The sequence below is a fragment of the Saccostrea cucullata genome, unplaced genomic scaffold (genome assembly GCF_032062105.1).
Source record: "Saccostrea cucullata isolate Sc308-1 unplaced genomic scaffold, CSIRO_AGI_Scuc_v1 ctg29, whole genome shotgun sequence".
Classification (NCBI taxonomy): domain Eukaryota; kingdom Metazoa; phylum Mollusca; class Bivalvia; order Ostreida; family Ostreidae; genus Saccostrea; species Saccostrea cuccullata.
The window spans coordinates 246,064-262,158 of NW_026936770.1; the positions used below are offsets into that span (position 1 = coordinate 246,064).

The window sequence follows — 16,095 nt, forward strand, 5'->3', positions numbered from 1 at the left end:
AGGTTTTCACTTGAATTTAAGAAACTTTAACCTTTGCCATAAGCTGTTGGGAGCATCAGTGATTTAAAAACACATCTTGTTTCGATCCTCTAGCATCCTACATCAAAGCATTAGAGATCCATAATGTCTTTGTATAACATCTATGTTTAAATGATAAAAAGCAAATTCAAAGATAAGTTTAGTTTACTCAAATGACAATGTGGTTATGTGCCCCTTTTAATTGGAGATTCATTGTTCAGTGGGAATTCAGTTTTTAGGTCACCTGAGTCACTCATCAGGTGACCTATTGCCATTGCTATCCGTTTTCGTCCGTCGCCGTGCGTCGTGTGTTAACATTTGAACATTTCAGCGTCTTCTCTGAAACCACTGAACCAATTTCAACCAAATTTGGTATACAGCATTTATGGTTGAAGGGGAACAAAAGTTGTGAAAAAATGACCCCAGGGTCAGGGGTTCTGGGGTTAGGGTGGGGCTCTATTGATTATATAGTGAAAATACATTAATTCTGTGAAAATCTGTTCCTTTGCTCCTGGGTACTATGCCAATGATCTAAGTATATATATTTATGATGAAAACAGATGCATCTAGCGAAATGGTTAATTTCATGCCCCCTGGGTCAGGGGTTTCGGGTGGGGTGGGGTGGGGGGAGGGGTGAAGGCTACATAGTCTGAAAATAAATTAATGCTTTGAAATCTGCTCTTTGGTATTAATCAACCATTTATGATGAAAATAAAATTTCAAAAATTTTGAAATAAGTGGCCCCAGGGTCAGTGGTTCCTTTGGGGTGGGATGCACAACTGGTTATAAAGTGGAAGTGCATTTTCTCTTTGTTTCTCTGATCTACCTCTGGGTATACAGTAAAGTAACTAGAGTAAGCATGCTAAGTGTATAATTATGATAATGGTGCCTCTTTCAAACTTGTCAATTTCATGGCCTCTGGTTTAAAACACGAAACCAATTTCAATTGTTCAAAAGTTGCTACATGATACTCAGGTGACCTATAAGGCCCTTGGGCCTCTTGTTGTTTAATATCTGCCCTGCCTGTCTGTTTAGCTGTTTGTTGACATAAACTTTTGACCTTGACTTAGAGGTTTGCTTACGTATGAAAAATTTTAATGATGGCCATGGCCAATTGGCCATATCTTTTAAATGGTGGATACTAAGACTTTTTTAAAATATCATACAAGCATTCATTGTGTCAATTCTTTTCCCAGGGTACCAAGATTCTTTACCCCATGGAATTTAAGGCCCCTTGGAATTTTACCTACATTTGAAAAAAAAATAACATTAAATGTTGAAAAGGCCTTCATTTTGTGACAAGACTTTTTCTTTGATACCATTTCCCTGCTCCCATGCTACCTTGGAGTGTAGCCCTCTTTTTGAAAAATCTTAAGCCTTGCCAATATTTTTGAATGGTTGATACATCTTTAACTACCAGGTAATTTATAGCTAAATACAAGCATATTCCCTGTAACTAAGTCTATCTGAGGTAGGCTTGTCCTTGCAGTTTGACCTACGTTAAAAAAAAACTAAATCTTGAGCTACCTGACTTTAGGATCAGTGTTTCAAAACCCATCTTGATTTTTCTTCCTCCTGTACAGTTCGGATAAAAATATCAACACAGGAGACAAAATGCTTTTTTTGTTAAGACTTTTATTTTTAGGAATAGGAATTTGACACCATACTCTCTCAAAGAGTTGAAATAAGGGTACAATGAACAATCTGTAAGTAATAATTAAAACATAAAACAATCATTTTGATTTATTTTCAAGTACATGTATATTTAAATCATTTAATGATTGATTTCAGAGTTGTCACAGAATTATAAATGTTTAAAAACTTCAAAGATGAAATGACCATGATTAAAGCTTGATTATATGAATCATGTTTTATGTAAATAAACTATTTCAAGTCCAGCTTGTAAAATTCAAATGCATTCAATTTGAAAATCTTTTTCTTGTCTTCAAAAGTCATGGAAGCAAGAAGACTCTGCAGCAAATCAAACACTGTTTTATAGTCAGCTTTGGCAAGATTGCACACTGGCCAATCAGATCCAAACATACATCTATCCACTCCAAAGCATGCTAAAACATGCTGAAATACAAATGTACATGTTAAATCTAATGTCTGGAATACTTCTCCAACACAATAATGCTTTAAGGATATCCAATCCTCAGCCAGGAAGGATAACTCCAAAAATTAATATTTAATTAAAAAAGCACCAATATGAGGCTTGAAAATGAAATCTTTTCATGCAGCAATTTTTATAATATTCATCTTTGTATGATTCAAGGTTTATGGAAGTCTTAGAAAAGGTCTTATAAAAAGTTGACATTTGCACCCCATAAAAGGAAAAAAAATAAATACCGTTTTAGAGAAGTAAGATTTTCTTGAATCGAGACTTGGATACCAATACTTATTAGCATGATATGAAATTAGAAGTGATTTGTGATGTCTTGCAATGATAGCAAATACCTTTAAAGTATGTATTATATAATACATGAAGGAAATAGAGGACATAGAATACCAATTTATACAAATCATGACAGTTTCTCTGAATGTCTGGATACCTATTGTTTTTTAACCTAAAATATTTTTGTTGGTCAATTTGCAATTAGAAATTGCATAGCCGATATTCTTTTTTGCTTTTTCTGAATATATATTAGAGATTTGACAATTTCCTCTATATAATATGATTAACTTTAATGTTTGAATTCAAAGAAATACTGTGGGCAAATTTACATTACTTCGTGGATTCCGAGATATTTTAATGAGTATTTTTGATTACTCAACTGCTAATTTTATGAGCCTGGGGTTCGGACTACCTTAAATGTATAAATCCAATTTTCTTTCCAAAAAATATGGTAGTTATTAAAAAAACTTTTCCAGAAAAGTATGAAAACTACTTACATCTATGTATGGTTTGAAGTCTTCCATTTTCCAGCAGTTCCAGTCTGCTTCTGTTACAAGGCCAGATCTAAAACAGTCATTCAAAGTGATAAAATTATTGTAATCATATATAATAACTAACTCCTCTTTATCAAATGTTTGAAAACAAAAGGTACTAAATTCATGCAAGGCTTGTTTGCAAAAAGTATTTGCATATAACTTAAATAATGGAATAAGGTACTTGAAAAGACGATAAAAAAAACCCCTGATCAGATGAATGTTTTTTGAAACTACTAACTTAAAATATACAGTTGGTACATATGTCTGACTTATTGAGTACCAATTCAAATTCAATATTCATTTTCAAGACCTTTATTTGCTCACTAGAACTTCTTAAACAGGTAAAGCTTTTAAGAATTTACAAAGCTGCTGGAAGTTTTACAAAGATGAATCTACTGGGATTTGTACATGTATCAAATCTAATCAAAGAAATATACATGTAAGACCCCTTTAGTGATTAAGAGGCATTCATTTTGCTATCTCAATTAAACCAATGACTCACAATTTGCAGTAGACATTTGGGTATTTTGCTATCTCAGCAATTTCTTCTCTCCATCCTTCAATCTTTTTGTCCTTGATGTATGGCTTTGCAATGTGATCAACAACAAATTTTAACCTGAAGAAGAGTAAATAAACAAAACTGGCTGTTAAAAATTATCAAATCGTTTTAAGTTATCAAATCATGTTAAACTGATTCTTCTGACTCTGTGAAATACTTCACACATGTATATTCATAGATTGTAGTAATGTCTACAAACCATTGAAGAAACATATGATGTAAAATGACAAATATTCAATTCTTATATAAAAGGGTTTGTTTTGAAAACAGTATTCAATTTTTTATGACACATTTTACAGAAAACCAACAGTAAATTACCTTGGAAACTTTGATACAACACTTGGAATGTATTTCAGAAGAGGAGGTCTGTAAGATATAATGATTTTGAAATCAACTGGAATGATGAATTAATGAATAATTGAAAAAAAAAATGAATTAAATTAGTATGCACCAGTAAAACCTCATGTATACATTATATAATTTCATTAAATTCTATGTGAATCATTGAAATATTATCTTTCTTTTCTTCTTTTTTTTACCTATTTATAGTCTTTTCTATAAACAATAAACCCTGAATTTTACCATTTACCTTCTAACTCTTCAAAAGCTTTATCCTTCTAAAGTTGTGCAATAAAGATTTAAATTTTAGACAAATATATTAAACCATAGATCCTTGGGGCCACAATGCTCACTGAAATAACCTTGCTCCTTCTGTTTATAAAGATTTTTGGCTCTCTTTATTCCCAATAAACTTTTGTTGAGTGAGGTATGATAAAAGTGCTACAAATAAAAGTCATCCCTTCCAAGCAACTAACCATGAATTTTTAATACAATAAAATACCTTAGGAGTAAGTCATAGGGAATTCCCCTCTCTTCCAGTACTTTCAGTCCTTTGTAAACATCCTCTCTTGTGATCCAGTCAGGTTTTTCCATATCCAGAATATGGCGGACTCCCTTAAATAAGGCATACTTTTGCATATCATCAAGGACTTCTGGAAGCTGCAAAGAATAACCCCGTTCTGACAAAATTATTAATATCCCTTTGTGACAATTCTGTTAAAAAGATGTAAACAATGTGGTAATAAAAGCCACCCTACCTCCTCCAAAAGATCAATAAGAAAGCTCATTAAATCGCAAGTGATCATTCAACACTTTTGAAAATATCAAACTCTAATAAAGATTTTTATGTTATTCTGTGTTTCAAATATAATTCAAGGTCATTTTAAAATCTCTTTTCATGCACTTTGATTTTTCTAAAAAGGATTTATTTTCAATTACTTGCCTTAGGACTGGTCAGGTCTATTCCAGCTACAACTCCTTTAATGAAAGGATAATTGTCTGCTTGGCTAATGACCCATTCTGAAATGCAATATATTAGCAAATTAATCTGTATTTTGAAAAATTCTGAAGTGTAAAAGACTGTGGGTTACCCTATCCTTGGCAGCTTTCATGGTATGACCCCACAATACAAAGGGTTTTGTAAAACATTTCTATGAGGATAAATGATATATTATACACCTATTTACTAGCTATGGGGACAATAGCATGCAAACTATTTCCCGAAGCGAGGGAAATATCATAAGGACTATTCCCCAAACACAAAAACTTTTTCCTGTAAGCACAGCTGAGGGATAATAGTTGCTGCTATGAGGACAATAGCATGTTTATCATCGCCCAAGACAGCAACTATTCCTGAAGCACACCGAGGGAAATAGTTGCTGTTGAGGGGGTCTATAAACTTACTATTGTCCGAATAGTCAGTGAATAGCGTGTTTTATTATACCGAAGAATACTTTACTTGTGTTACGTCACAATCTGGATAAAACCAGAAGAGTTCCGAAATGAAAAGTGAGGGAAACAGAATGCTGACGATGAATAGTTTGATGACTATTGTACCATGGGTAAATAGCACAAAAACTATTCCCCTACCTCGTCCCCCATGGTAGGACTTGTTTAATTTGGAAAAAAATAACAGGTTTATTCATCATATTTTTATAAAGAAAAAAAAATCACAGAGGTATAATCATGATATGTCTATCTGAAGTAGGTAACAATAAAAATATTACTTGCTTCATCTGGAGTCCCATTCAGACACTGTACAAACACAGCATGCTTGACTGGAGTCTTTGTCAAGTTTGTTTCCAAGTCATGGGGAGAAAAGTTTTGGAATATTGCCTCTTCTGCTGAAGTTGGCCAAGGATACTGGAAATTTTTCAAATCCCATATGTCTGGAAAAGTATATAAAAATGTAACAGAAAAGGAGATACAGTAAGGCTGGACCGGGACCACTTTATCATTATTGTCAAATTGACTTGATACTTGTATGTAACAGGTCACCCTCTTTACCGATCAATATTTCATGGACCAAGACCCAAGTATCTGTCACAATCCCTTTGGGTATTTTTTTTAATTTTAGTTTGCACTGATCAAACAACAGAATATAAATTGCAGTGTATATCGAAAATCTTACGGAAATGTGAATCCACACAGTCTATTTCGTTTATATCACACATTTTTCTCCATGCTTTATCTTAAAACCAGATAAGACAAACCAATTTCTATCTTGTGACAGTGTATACATCGGAAATACTTTATGAACGGTAAAATATAAAGTGAAGACGGATCCTATCAGAAGTTCCGCATATATTTATGGATCCCTTAGATAATTCCATGTGCTTATATATCCTTTTAAATTTTATTCTTTTTAATCATTTGATGTTATATACAAAGAAGAATTATTGTATAACTTTCTCCACTTATGGTGAAAATCCGGAATTCCGACTTTTTTGTTTTCAATTTTATATAAAATCGCGGGAAATGATTTTTGATAAAATACGCATGCGCATTTACTTAGCTTCATGTTGTCAAGTATGGAGAACTTCAAGGTACTCGCATTATGTTTACATTTTTAAAAATGAATATTTGTTGCTATTTTAGGGACTTGACTTCATAGTTTTGGTTTTATTTAGATTTTGGAACAGCTTGGCAAGGGTGTCCAGTTCACTATATTAAAGGCGGAGAGCAAAATAGATGGGAAAACCTATGTCCTCAAAAAGGTATCACTAGTATAGATAGTTGATGAAAATGGTTTCTTAGTTCCATCCGTTAATAAATGTCTAACATCTAATATCTAAAGGTCTTTATGGCTTGGCAACCTTGCTAAGTGGTTTTATGCAAGATACATAAGCTGTTTAGCTTTCAATTATGAATAAGGGAATGCTGTACTAATATACTCTAATTAAGAATTTTTAAAAAAATGAGCTTTTCTATACTAATATAGTGCACATGGCTATGTTATATCATAAGATGTGGGAACTAAGTTCTGCTTTTATTATTTTTTCGTGCAGAAATGTTTTTTTTTGTATCGGTTTTCTGTTAGTTTGAAATATGGATGTCCACAGTATTGCTATTGTACGTACCATTGTGCATTTACTGAAAAACCTCAGATGTATCAGATCATAGACATACTTAGATTTAATATCTTGATATGTAAAAAAATGAATGATGTTGTCCTCAATTTTATAAATATTTCTTTGACAGGTTGAATGCCATGATGAAAGTCAAGCAAATTTAGCCTTTCGAGAGGTAAAACTAAGTTAATTCCTAATTACAAAGTTAGACATTATACTTTATTGAATGATATAAATAAGAACAATTTGTCTGTATTCAGGATTTAGAAAGTATGTAATTTTACTTCATATATATTATACATTATATCACTCTTTTATACATGTGTTTCCTTCATTTGAATAACAAATTATGCATCTATTATATTAAAATGATATTTCGTTCATAAAATTAATTTGCACTACAGGCAGTAGCATTACAAGCTTTGGATCATCCTTACATCTCTGGTTATAAGGAATTCTTTGTGACATGGGAAAAAGAGGTACATGAAAAGTTTTACATTCTCTTTTTGAAAAACCAAAGCTTTAAATTCCAACATTATCTTTTTTTTCTCAGTGAATTTAATTGAGAGACAAATACATTTTGGATGGTGTGTCATTGCCATTTTTGTCAGTTGACAGTCCCCAGTGTAACAGATTTTTTCATGAATGCTATTTTTAGGATTCTTCTATGTATATGATAATTGTCATGGAGTATTTCCCAAAAGGACATCTTGGAAATGTGGTTCAGAAAGCAAGAGAAAATAAAGAAGCCATTCCAGAAGAGGTTACATAGAAATTCTACATTTGCAAATTACATAGAATGAAAAACTAGATTTTTATCTCAAGATATCTTAGTATTTCCAGGAGAGTTCAGGTTCATGTTTTTAAATAAGATGAAAGTACAGGTTTATAAATATTTATAAGTATTATATATTTAAAAAACACATTTCAGACTGTGAAAAAATATATTGGACAACTGATGGAAGCCCTGGTATATGTTCATAGTAAAAACATACTACACAGGTAAAAGTTTTTTTTTAACACAGACACACAATGCTTTCTTCAAATGTAATGCAGAGGAGAAAATATTCTTCGCCAAATCTTAAAAAATCCAAAAACAACAAAACTCGCTTATAGGGTATTTCTAGGGACCTGTTATCCGTTATTTGTTAGATCCTTGCCAAGTTAAATATCAAGATTGACATACCCTTGCAGTCTTGATCAATGACAAATTTAAAACTAAAAGAGACAGTCAACATTATTTTCTTTTCTTAACTGGAATTATCCTTTTTTCTAAATTTTTTTAAAACTTAAAAACAGATTGTACATCCTATATTATAGTTCAAGGGTTCCAACTTGAAAAATATGGCCTGAAACATGAAAGAAAATATTTGGTTAAAGACATCTAATCCTTTTATATTTCTTCTTTCAGGGATTTGCGAGTGACCAATGTGTTCCTAGTAGAGGAACCATTACTTCAGGAAGACATCTTAATCCTGGGAGATTTCGCAGTGGCGTCCGTCATGTGTGACACCCGCACCTGCACAAGACGATCCAGCAGTATGTTACCTGTCTTCAATACTATAACCTATTAATGTCCTGACATTTTTTTTTTTTTTTTAAATTATAAATGCTTTTAATGTATGATAAGAAATGATTATGCAAAATTGCATAGTACTTAACTTTTATTTGTGCATGAGAATTTTGATATGATATATGTACACTGTAAATATTTATTTTAGGATTTTGATTCCCATTGCATCAAGTTTATTTATACTTTCAAATACATGTATAATACTGCAGTATAGCTAAATGTAGCATGGTTTTAGTGAATCACCATGGACAATAAATCAAAATTGCATCTCTATGTACATAATTTTATTTGGCCCATGAATATTTCATTATATTGCATTGTAAAATGATTTCACTAAGGAAAATTTACTGCTGCATACATGGAAAATGGGTGTTTACTTAACATGATTAATCTATTTAGCAAAATTAGCAAAATTAATATTGATAGCTCAATAATTTTTGTTTATCCAAATATTGGGAGATTATAAGGAAGTGAGGCTGTAACAGAAGAATTAACAGAGATTTGACTCTTGTTTGTAGAGCTGACAAATTACCTGGCCCCCGAGCTGACAGAACAAGGTGCAGACTTCAGCAAATCAACAGACGTGTGGTCTCTGGGCTGTATCTTATTTGACTTAACAACAGCATCCTTTCTGAGTGAAACAGAGGCTGTCACCCGACTGGGAGAAGTCAGGGAGGACCCCTATAAACTGGAGGAAATATTTGAAGATGTTGCTAAGGTACCATTATTTTTGTTTTATCTATTGCCCAGTAAATTAACTTCTATCCATTAGAAATATTTCAAATGAGGGACAAATATAAAAATGTGCATTTTAAAAAAAAAGTGTCTGATTTAAACAACATTCATGCAAACAAAGAATTATATGGGTGAAATTTTAGTTTGTTTTTCATGACCCATTCTGATTCCAGATCATAGATTTTGACTCAACTTTTAATATTTTTTCATCAAATTATGCCAGTATTTTCAGTATTTAATGTTACTGGAACATTTTCCTTTTCAGCATTTTTCTGGAGATTTAATCAATCTTATTCGTGTTTTGCTGAAGAGAAATAACAGACCCACAGCAAAGTAAGAATTTTTTTTCCGAAAATGAATCATTTGGGGATAAATTAAAGTAAGGCAAAAAAAAAATTAATTTCTTGGTTCTCAGGCCTTTCCTCATCTCTTCCAAGGGTGCCTCATTGACCCTTTTTATTGCTAAATCAATAAAATATAAACACCAAATCAACTCCCTCATCATTTTTTGAGGTTTTGTACAATGTAAAAAGCTGCCTCATCATGTTTTGGGGGCAATAAAAAAGAAAAATAAATGCCTCCCTCCCTCATCATATTTCTTGAAAAAAGGCCTGAGAACCAAGTAATTAACTTTGCATGGCCTAAGCTCTATTCCAAGTAAGTTTATAAGCCTTTCTTGGACCAGTTGAACTTGTGTGGATTTGTTCATTTAGCAGTGCATGCTTATTAGGTTGTTGGAGCAAGTCCTTCAATTAGTTACAAGAGGTCGTACCTGGAATAGCTTAAAGCTTTCATGGATGATTCGTCTATATGTCTCAAGATACATTTTACTGCAGTCGTATTTCATAGTATATGCCATACCATGCTTACTAAATGAAAATGCATGCATAATGAAAAAAATGGGATTATACATTCATTAGATTTGACACCATGCCTCACATATATTTGAGCATTGTATTAATAACTAGTGTTTCAAATCAAAGAATAGCAATAAAATATCCTACATATGAGTAACATGTACATCATGATCTATGTATAATACATGTAAATCATATTTATTTGTTGTAAAATCATTTTCTCTTTTAAATTTTTAGAGATCTTGTGGAAAAAAATGTTTATGTAAAAAGCTGTATTGAGAAAAGTGATGCTTCTCAGTTAGAGAAGAGGAAGAGACAAAAATCTGGGAAAAGGGTAAAAGGTATAAACATCACTGAGTAATAACTAAAAGCAATCCTTCAGAGTCACAAATTACTCTTTATAATTGTCAAGGTGAATATATAGAAAAATCCTTTGATTTATATAGTTGTGCTTATTTTTTTTTAATGAATATTGAAGGTCCTGTACCAAAAGAAGGAAATTTGCTAAAAGTCCTGGAATACATTGCTACAATGGTGGATTTTGAGGACTGTGTTGCAGAAGCTTTAGAGTACATAGTGGAGCTTTCTAAACAAGATGAAAACTTTCAGATGGATGTCAATGGGAAGAGGATGATTAAAGCAGCCATGCGGAACAATCTTCCTGTCAAAGAAATCCAGATTGCTGGATGTAATTTGTTCAACACTCTTGTTATATCAGGTAAACACAAGTACAGTCTCAAATCAATGAGACCAAAAAAAAAAAAAAAACCAAAATTTCTATGATTTTATATTTTCTTTAAATTTCTATATGAGTCAGTAGTGATACACTCATTTCTTTCTTTTAATTTTTCAGCTGACAAAGATGATGTCTTATTTACTTCAGAAATAATATCTGTCATTCCTTTGGCCATGGAGGTTGGTGTCTTAAGCCACGCAAAGTTAATTCCTTGGTTTTCAGGCCTTTTGTAAAAAAAAATATATGATGAGGGAGAGGGGCATTTTTTAGAATACTTTTTTATTGCCCCCAAAACATGATGAGGCAACTTTTTACATTTTACAAAACCTCAAAAAATGATTGCTATTATATGTTTACCTGAAGCTTCTGGATAACATTTGATAGGATATACCGTAAAACAATATATAGCAACAAATGGACATTGATTTTGAGCTTATTTTATTGATTTAGCAAAAAAAAGGGATTTGTTGTTTTTATTTTATTCAATGAGGCACCCTTGGAAGAGATGGGGGAGGGCTTGAGAACCAAGAAATTAATTTTTTTTGGCCTTAGTGATTCTCTTATCAAAACTTTTGGCTACTATCTTGTAAAATTCATTTACATTTTAATCTATATGAATTGCATGGAAATTAATACAGTATGTGTATCTCATATGAAAAAAAAAATAAAGAAGATTTTTAAAAATATATTTATATTAAATTAAAAAACTCCCAATATATTTTTCTTTGATAGGAACATGAGGATTGTGTTGAATTACAGCAGGTGGCTTGTACTTTACTGATGGCAATCGCTGCCCAAGGTAGATAACTCTTCATCCAAAACATTATAAGTTAAAATCAATTGATTGTCTTTGTCACTAAGATAAATCATTGAGATCAGAAAGTTCTCATGCTTCATAGAGAAGTAAAGTTGACATATATTTATCATATCAGATAGTGCTGCCAGTATAGCTGGTTTGTATGGTGCTATAGAGAGAGTGCTGTCGGCTCTAGACAAACACATTGCTAACCCAGAACTCTGTTCCACTGCTTGTCACGCCCTCTGGAGCCTCGCTGTCAATGGTAAATACACTCCACATTACTTACAGAGTTTTGTTATATTTTTTTGAATTACTTTTTATAGAAATACATGTATAGATGTGCTAATAATTTATTATGTACTCATACTGTAAATTATATAAATATCTTTAATCATGCTGATGGTTAAGTTTTTTTTTTTCAAATATACTCTTGGAAATATTGTTATGGTTTTGAAATAGTTTTGTAGCTATAAATATGTTAACAGTTATAAAAAAATTTTTTGTAAATTATATTTCATTACAGAAAACAATGTAAAGATAGCCTCAGATGATGATGCTATGACCAAAGTGTGTAAAGCCCTCAGACTTCACATGAATTCAGCAGAAGTAGCAGAGGCCGCCTCAGCAGCGCTCCTGTCTCTCACACTCAATGGTGGGTTACTGTTACTTAATAAACACAATTTTTAATCCTCATAAATGAGTTGCCATCATGTTCAATTCTTAAAACTATGCATAAAATAATTTAAAAAGAGTATGTCTATTCACAACAGTTCCAAAAAAGGCTTGATCGCGAAAATTAATTGTTGGAAACTAGTTTACTCCTGGTAATTGCGAAATAAAGTCATCACAAATAATAGCTTGTTTACAGTTACTCTTCTATTTCAACAGACAAGAATTTTGATTTTATTGGCGACCTAGAATGTGTAGCTCTCCTCATCAATGCCATAGATACACACTGTAAGAATGCCAAGGTGGTCAAAAACGCCTGTCTGGCTCTGGCTAGTCTAGTAGAACCTGATGGTAAGTACAGAGTCTGTGATAATCTAGCAGCACTGCTGTCATCAATGTATTTTAATATGTTTTTTGAATTTTTTTTTTATAAAAATAAGGAGAATGAGGTGATACATATTTGTAATGTAAACCCAAATGAATATTAAATTTAATTTATACATGATATATTTGAACTAAGGTAAAGTTGCAACTTAATCATACAATTTTATCTTCCTATAGAGGAGAGTGCTTATAGAGTTCTGACAGATGAGGCACCAGATGGGGGCCACATTGCTGGGATTCCAAAGATAATTAAAGCTTACGAACTTCATAAGGATAATGCAGAAGTTGTAGCAAGCATTGTTACGTTGGTCATGGAGCTTGCTGAGTACGGTAAGTAAATTGCAAACAGTATAAAAAGTTAAAAGCTTTTTGAATGATCAGTTAAAAATTATACTGTAAACCATAAAACCACTACACTGTACGTGAGATAGGTCAAAATATTGAAGAATGAATAAAATTGTTTGATGTTATTCTTATAGATGAAATATGTATTGACTTACAAAGTTACCAAATTAAAAGTATAATGAGGGAGGTCCAACAAAAATTTGTTAAGAATGAGGTGAGATGTTGGTCATTGCTGTGTACCAGGTGCTTATGAGCATAATGGTGGTGTTGGGGGTGTAATGGCAATGCTTAATAGAAAATCAAAAGTTCAGTGATTTTTACAAATTTACAGGTTCTAGAATACAGTAAAACTCCTTTATCACAAACTCTGTAATGAGGAATTAAAGGATATTTCATACAGATTTTTAGGGAGTCCTGAGTGGGATTCTTAACACTTTTGTTAAATTTTATGGTTATACCAAAGTCTGGCACAGTGCATAAGAATTTATTTAGTGATTTGGTAAATATTAGTATTTACAATTGAAATTTAATTTAACAAAATTTGTAGTTCTGCTACTTCTCTGAACATATTTGGCAGTGGCACAATGAGGAAAACAATAAAGGATAAAGCAAAGTAAATTCACAGGTCCCCTGGACTTTGTTACAATGGAGTTTTACTGTATATTATTGTTTAAAAACACCCATGGAGTTACATTTGTCTTAATCGTAAATTTTTGTCGAAATACTTTTTATATGTTGATAAAAATGTTTGTGCATGAAGGTGAAAGAATTTAAATCTGTGTTGTATCTTTGATCAGAGGAAAATTTGATTAGTGAATTAATTTTTTGTATCTGATAGATTGTAACACCCATTTTTTGTCCACTCTCAGCAAAAGATTTTTTGTAAATAAAAGAAACAGAAATGCCAAACTTTTAAAATATACAATGTACACATAAATTCCTATTTTAGAAAACTGTTTTTGGGTTAAAATGCATAGTGTTATAAAACTTATAATTGCTGTCTAAAACGGGAGTAACGTACTGTATCACAACAATTAAAAGAAACATTTATATAAGGACAACATTGCAGTTTGTGGACTGAGTACTATAAACTAGAGGACTGTGCTAAAAAGGACTTGGCAATGTACTGTGGATTCTAGCTTTGCTTAATTACACACACTAATTAACAGAGCTTTGCATGTTGTACTTCAGTTTTTGCTGTCTTTGTGAAGGGCTTTCATGTTTTATGTTGCTTAGATGATGTAAGGGCAGAAATGAGGCATTTGAACGTGGGACCAGATTTGCTTTCTGAAATTTTTAAACGTTTCAGAGATAATAGGGTAATGTATTTTTTCTTTCTTATTAAAATGACTAATTAATAAATTCATGAAGTTTAGTTTAAATGTTTAGGAGATTGATTGATATTATATTATACATTAATCTAATGCACATGATGTATTACATGAGCTTAAGAATATTTTATTTATCTGGACTGTTAAATTGTAATTGTAGATTAACTTGCAATTCTTCATTTCAGCGGTCATATAGTTAAATGTTAAAAAAGTTTTATTAAATTGTAAAACATAATTTTTGTGATTGATAAAACAGTATCATATTAATGACTTTTAGGGTTAAATGTGCAAGGCATTGTAAATATTCAATCATATTTTACAATACAAATCAAAGTTGATATGTTTTAATAATAAGGGATAAAGTAAAACAAAAAGTTTTTAAGGTAACAACTCTTTTATTATCATCTATTTTCTTGTCTTATTGTTTCCAAACAACAAGATATATATTATATCCTAAGCATTAACAACATAGCCATTACAAGTAAACTTATTTGTTTTTAGGACATCATGGGTCCCTGTGAGAAGGCCCTGTCAAAGCTACAGCAGTCGTCATCCTCACTGAAAATTTCAGCATAATACCACAGTATGTCATATCAGTGGGACTGTTAATCATGAGCCGAGAGCTTCACAATAATTCACAACCACAAGAAGGAAATGCCAGTATTACCAATGGGAAGAGACTGCTTCATTACCAGATTTTTATACATGCATAAAAAAGTTTGAGACAATTTAAGATATTGTTACTTAGTTATGATGATTGTTTTGTCTCATTTGTTATGTTTTATTGTGATGCATGCTATACTGTGATATGTTTTATTGACTCTACACTATTTTACATGAAGAAAAATTGTATTTAATACAGATTGACTAAAATAAAATCTATGGTACAGTTTTTTTCTTTCATAGTGTTATGCTAAACCTTTTTTTGGGTGTCACAAATTGTAATTGAACGATGAGTGTGTACAAACTCCAAGGTCAAAGCCAAAAGGTCAAAGTTGATGGTATCCAAACGGTCTTGTTATATGGGATATACTTGTGAAACATGAAGTCTCTAGTACTAATTGTTCAAATGTTATGACCAAGGTAAACTCTAAGGTCAAGGTCAATAGGTAAAAAATATTTAGACTTATTGAAAAGTCTTGTCACAATGAATACATCCTGTATGAATTTTAAAGGCGGATTCCGCCTGGAATTTGGGTGGAATTGAGCAGGAATTGGCAAATTACGGGCGTACTTGAGGCGGAGACGGAATTTTCAAAGAGTTACGTCTCAGTAGAAGAGACGTCTTACAGGCGTCATTTGTATTTTCCGGGCGTCAATTGGCAAGTTCAGATTTTCCGGGCGTAAAATGGCAGGAAAATAGAAACAAAAATTACGCCTGGAACTTTCAGGAGAAGTAAAAGCCTCTGATTGGTCAATTTAATTATCAATTAAGGGTCATTTCAGATAGGAGGTTAAGTTTGAATTTGATCATGAAGGAGGGAGTTTAGTGTGAGTGAAACAGGAAATGCAGATATCTCAATGTTAAGGCTTTTACACTTCTTGAGGATGACACAGTGTCTGCTGGTAGGTGTGATATGAATATCTAGTACCTATTTGAGTAAATTTGATTATGATTATGTACAATGATAGTTTATAATAACTGGTTGACCCTAAAATTACTTTAGATATTTGAGTTTGTCAAATTGCACACATTCTGAGAAATATCTGTCTGATAGAGGCTGCAGTGAGAATCTAACTGTAAACTG

At 32.0% G+C, this 16,095-nt stretch overlaps 2 protein-coding genes across 2 annotated transcripts; one reads left to right on the forward strand and one right to left on the reverse strand.

The window, feature by feature from the left end:
* Window positions 1–1,746: 1,746 nt before the first annotated feature.
* LOC134246529 (L-fucono-1,5-lactonase-like) lies at window positions 1,747–6,117 on the reverse strand. The gene is made up of 8 exons (XM_062728913.1): window positions 5,979–6,117; window positions 5,575–5,736; window positions 4,791–4,867; window positions 4,350–4,507; window positions 3,827–3,874; window positions 3,452–3,565; window positions 2,911–2,977; window positions 1,747–2,094 (listed from the first exon to the last, which is right to left on the reverse strand). The coding sequence occupies exons 1-8, from the start codon at window positions 6,019–6,021 to the stop codon at window positions 1,903–1,905; spliced, it is 861 nt and encodes a 286-aa protein (XP_062584897.1). The 5' UTR covers window positions 6,022–6,117; the 3' UTR covers window positions 1,747–1,902.
* A 257-nt stretch (window positions 6,118–6,374) lies between these two features.
* On the forward strand, window positions 6,375–15,219 carry LOC134246556 (serine/threonine kinase-like domain-containing protein STKLD1). Its single transcript, XM_062728946.1, has 19 exons — window positions 6,375–6,393; window positions 6,478–6,564; window positions 7,049–7,093; window positions 7,323–7,397; window positions 7,577–7,681; window positions 7,850–7,920; window positions 8,330–8,457; window positions 9,010–9,209; window positions 9,492–9,559; window positions 10,321–10,424; window positions 10,562–10,801; window positions 10,937–10,998; window positions 11,552–11,618; window positions 11,752–11,880; window positions 12,142–12,270; window positions 12,507–12,638; window positions 12,849–13,001; window positions 13,151–13,230; window positions 14,849–15,219. Exons 1-19 carry the CDS (start codon window positions 6,379–6,381, stop codon window positions 14,921–14,923), a joined length of 1,965 nt encoding a protein of 654 aa, XP_062584930.1. The 5' UTR covers window positions 6,375–6,378; the 3' UTR covers window positions 14,924–15,219.
* The last annotated feature ends 876 nt before the right edge of the window (window positions 15,220–16,095 follow it).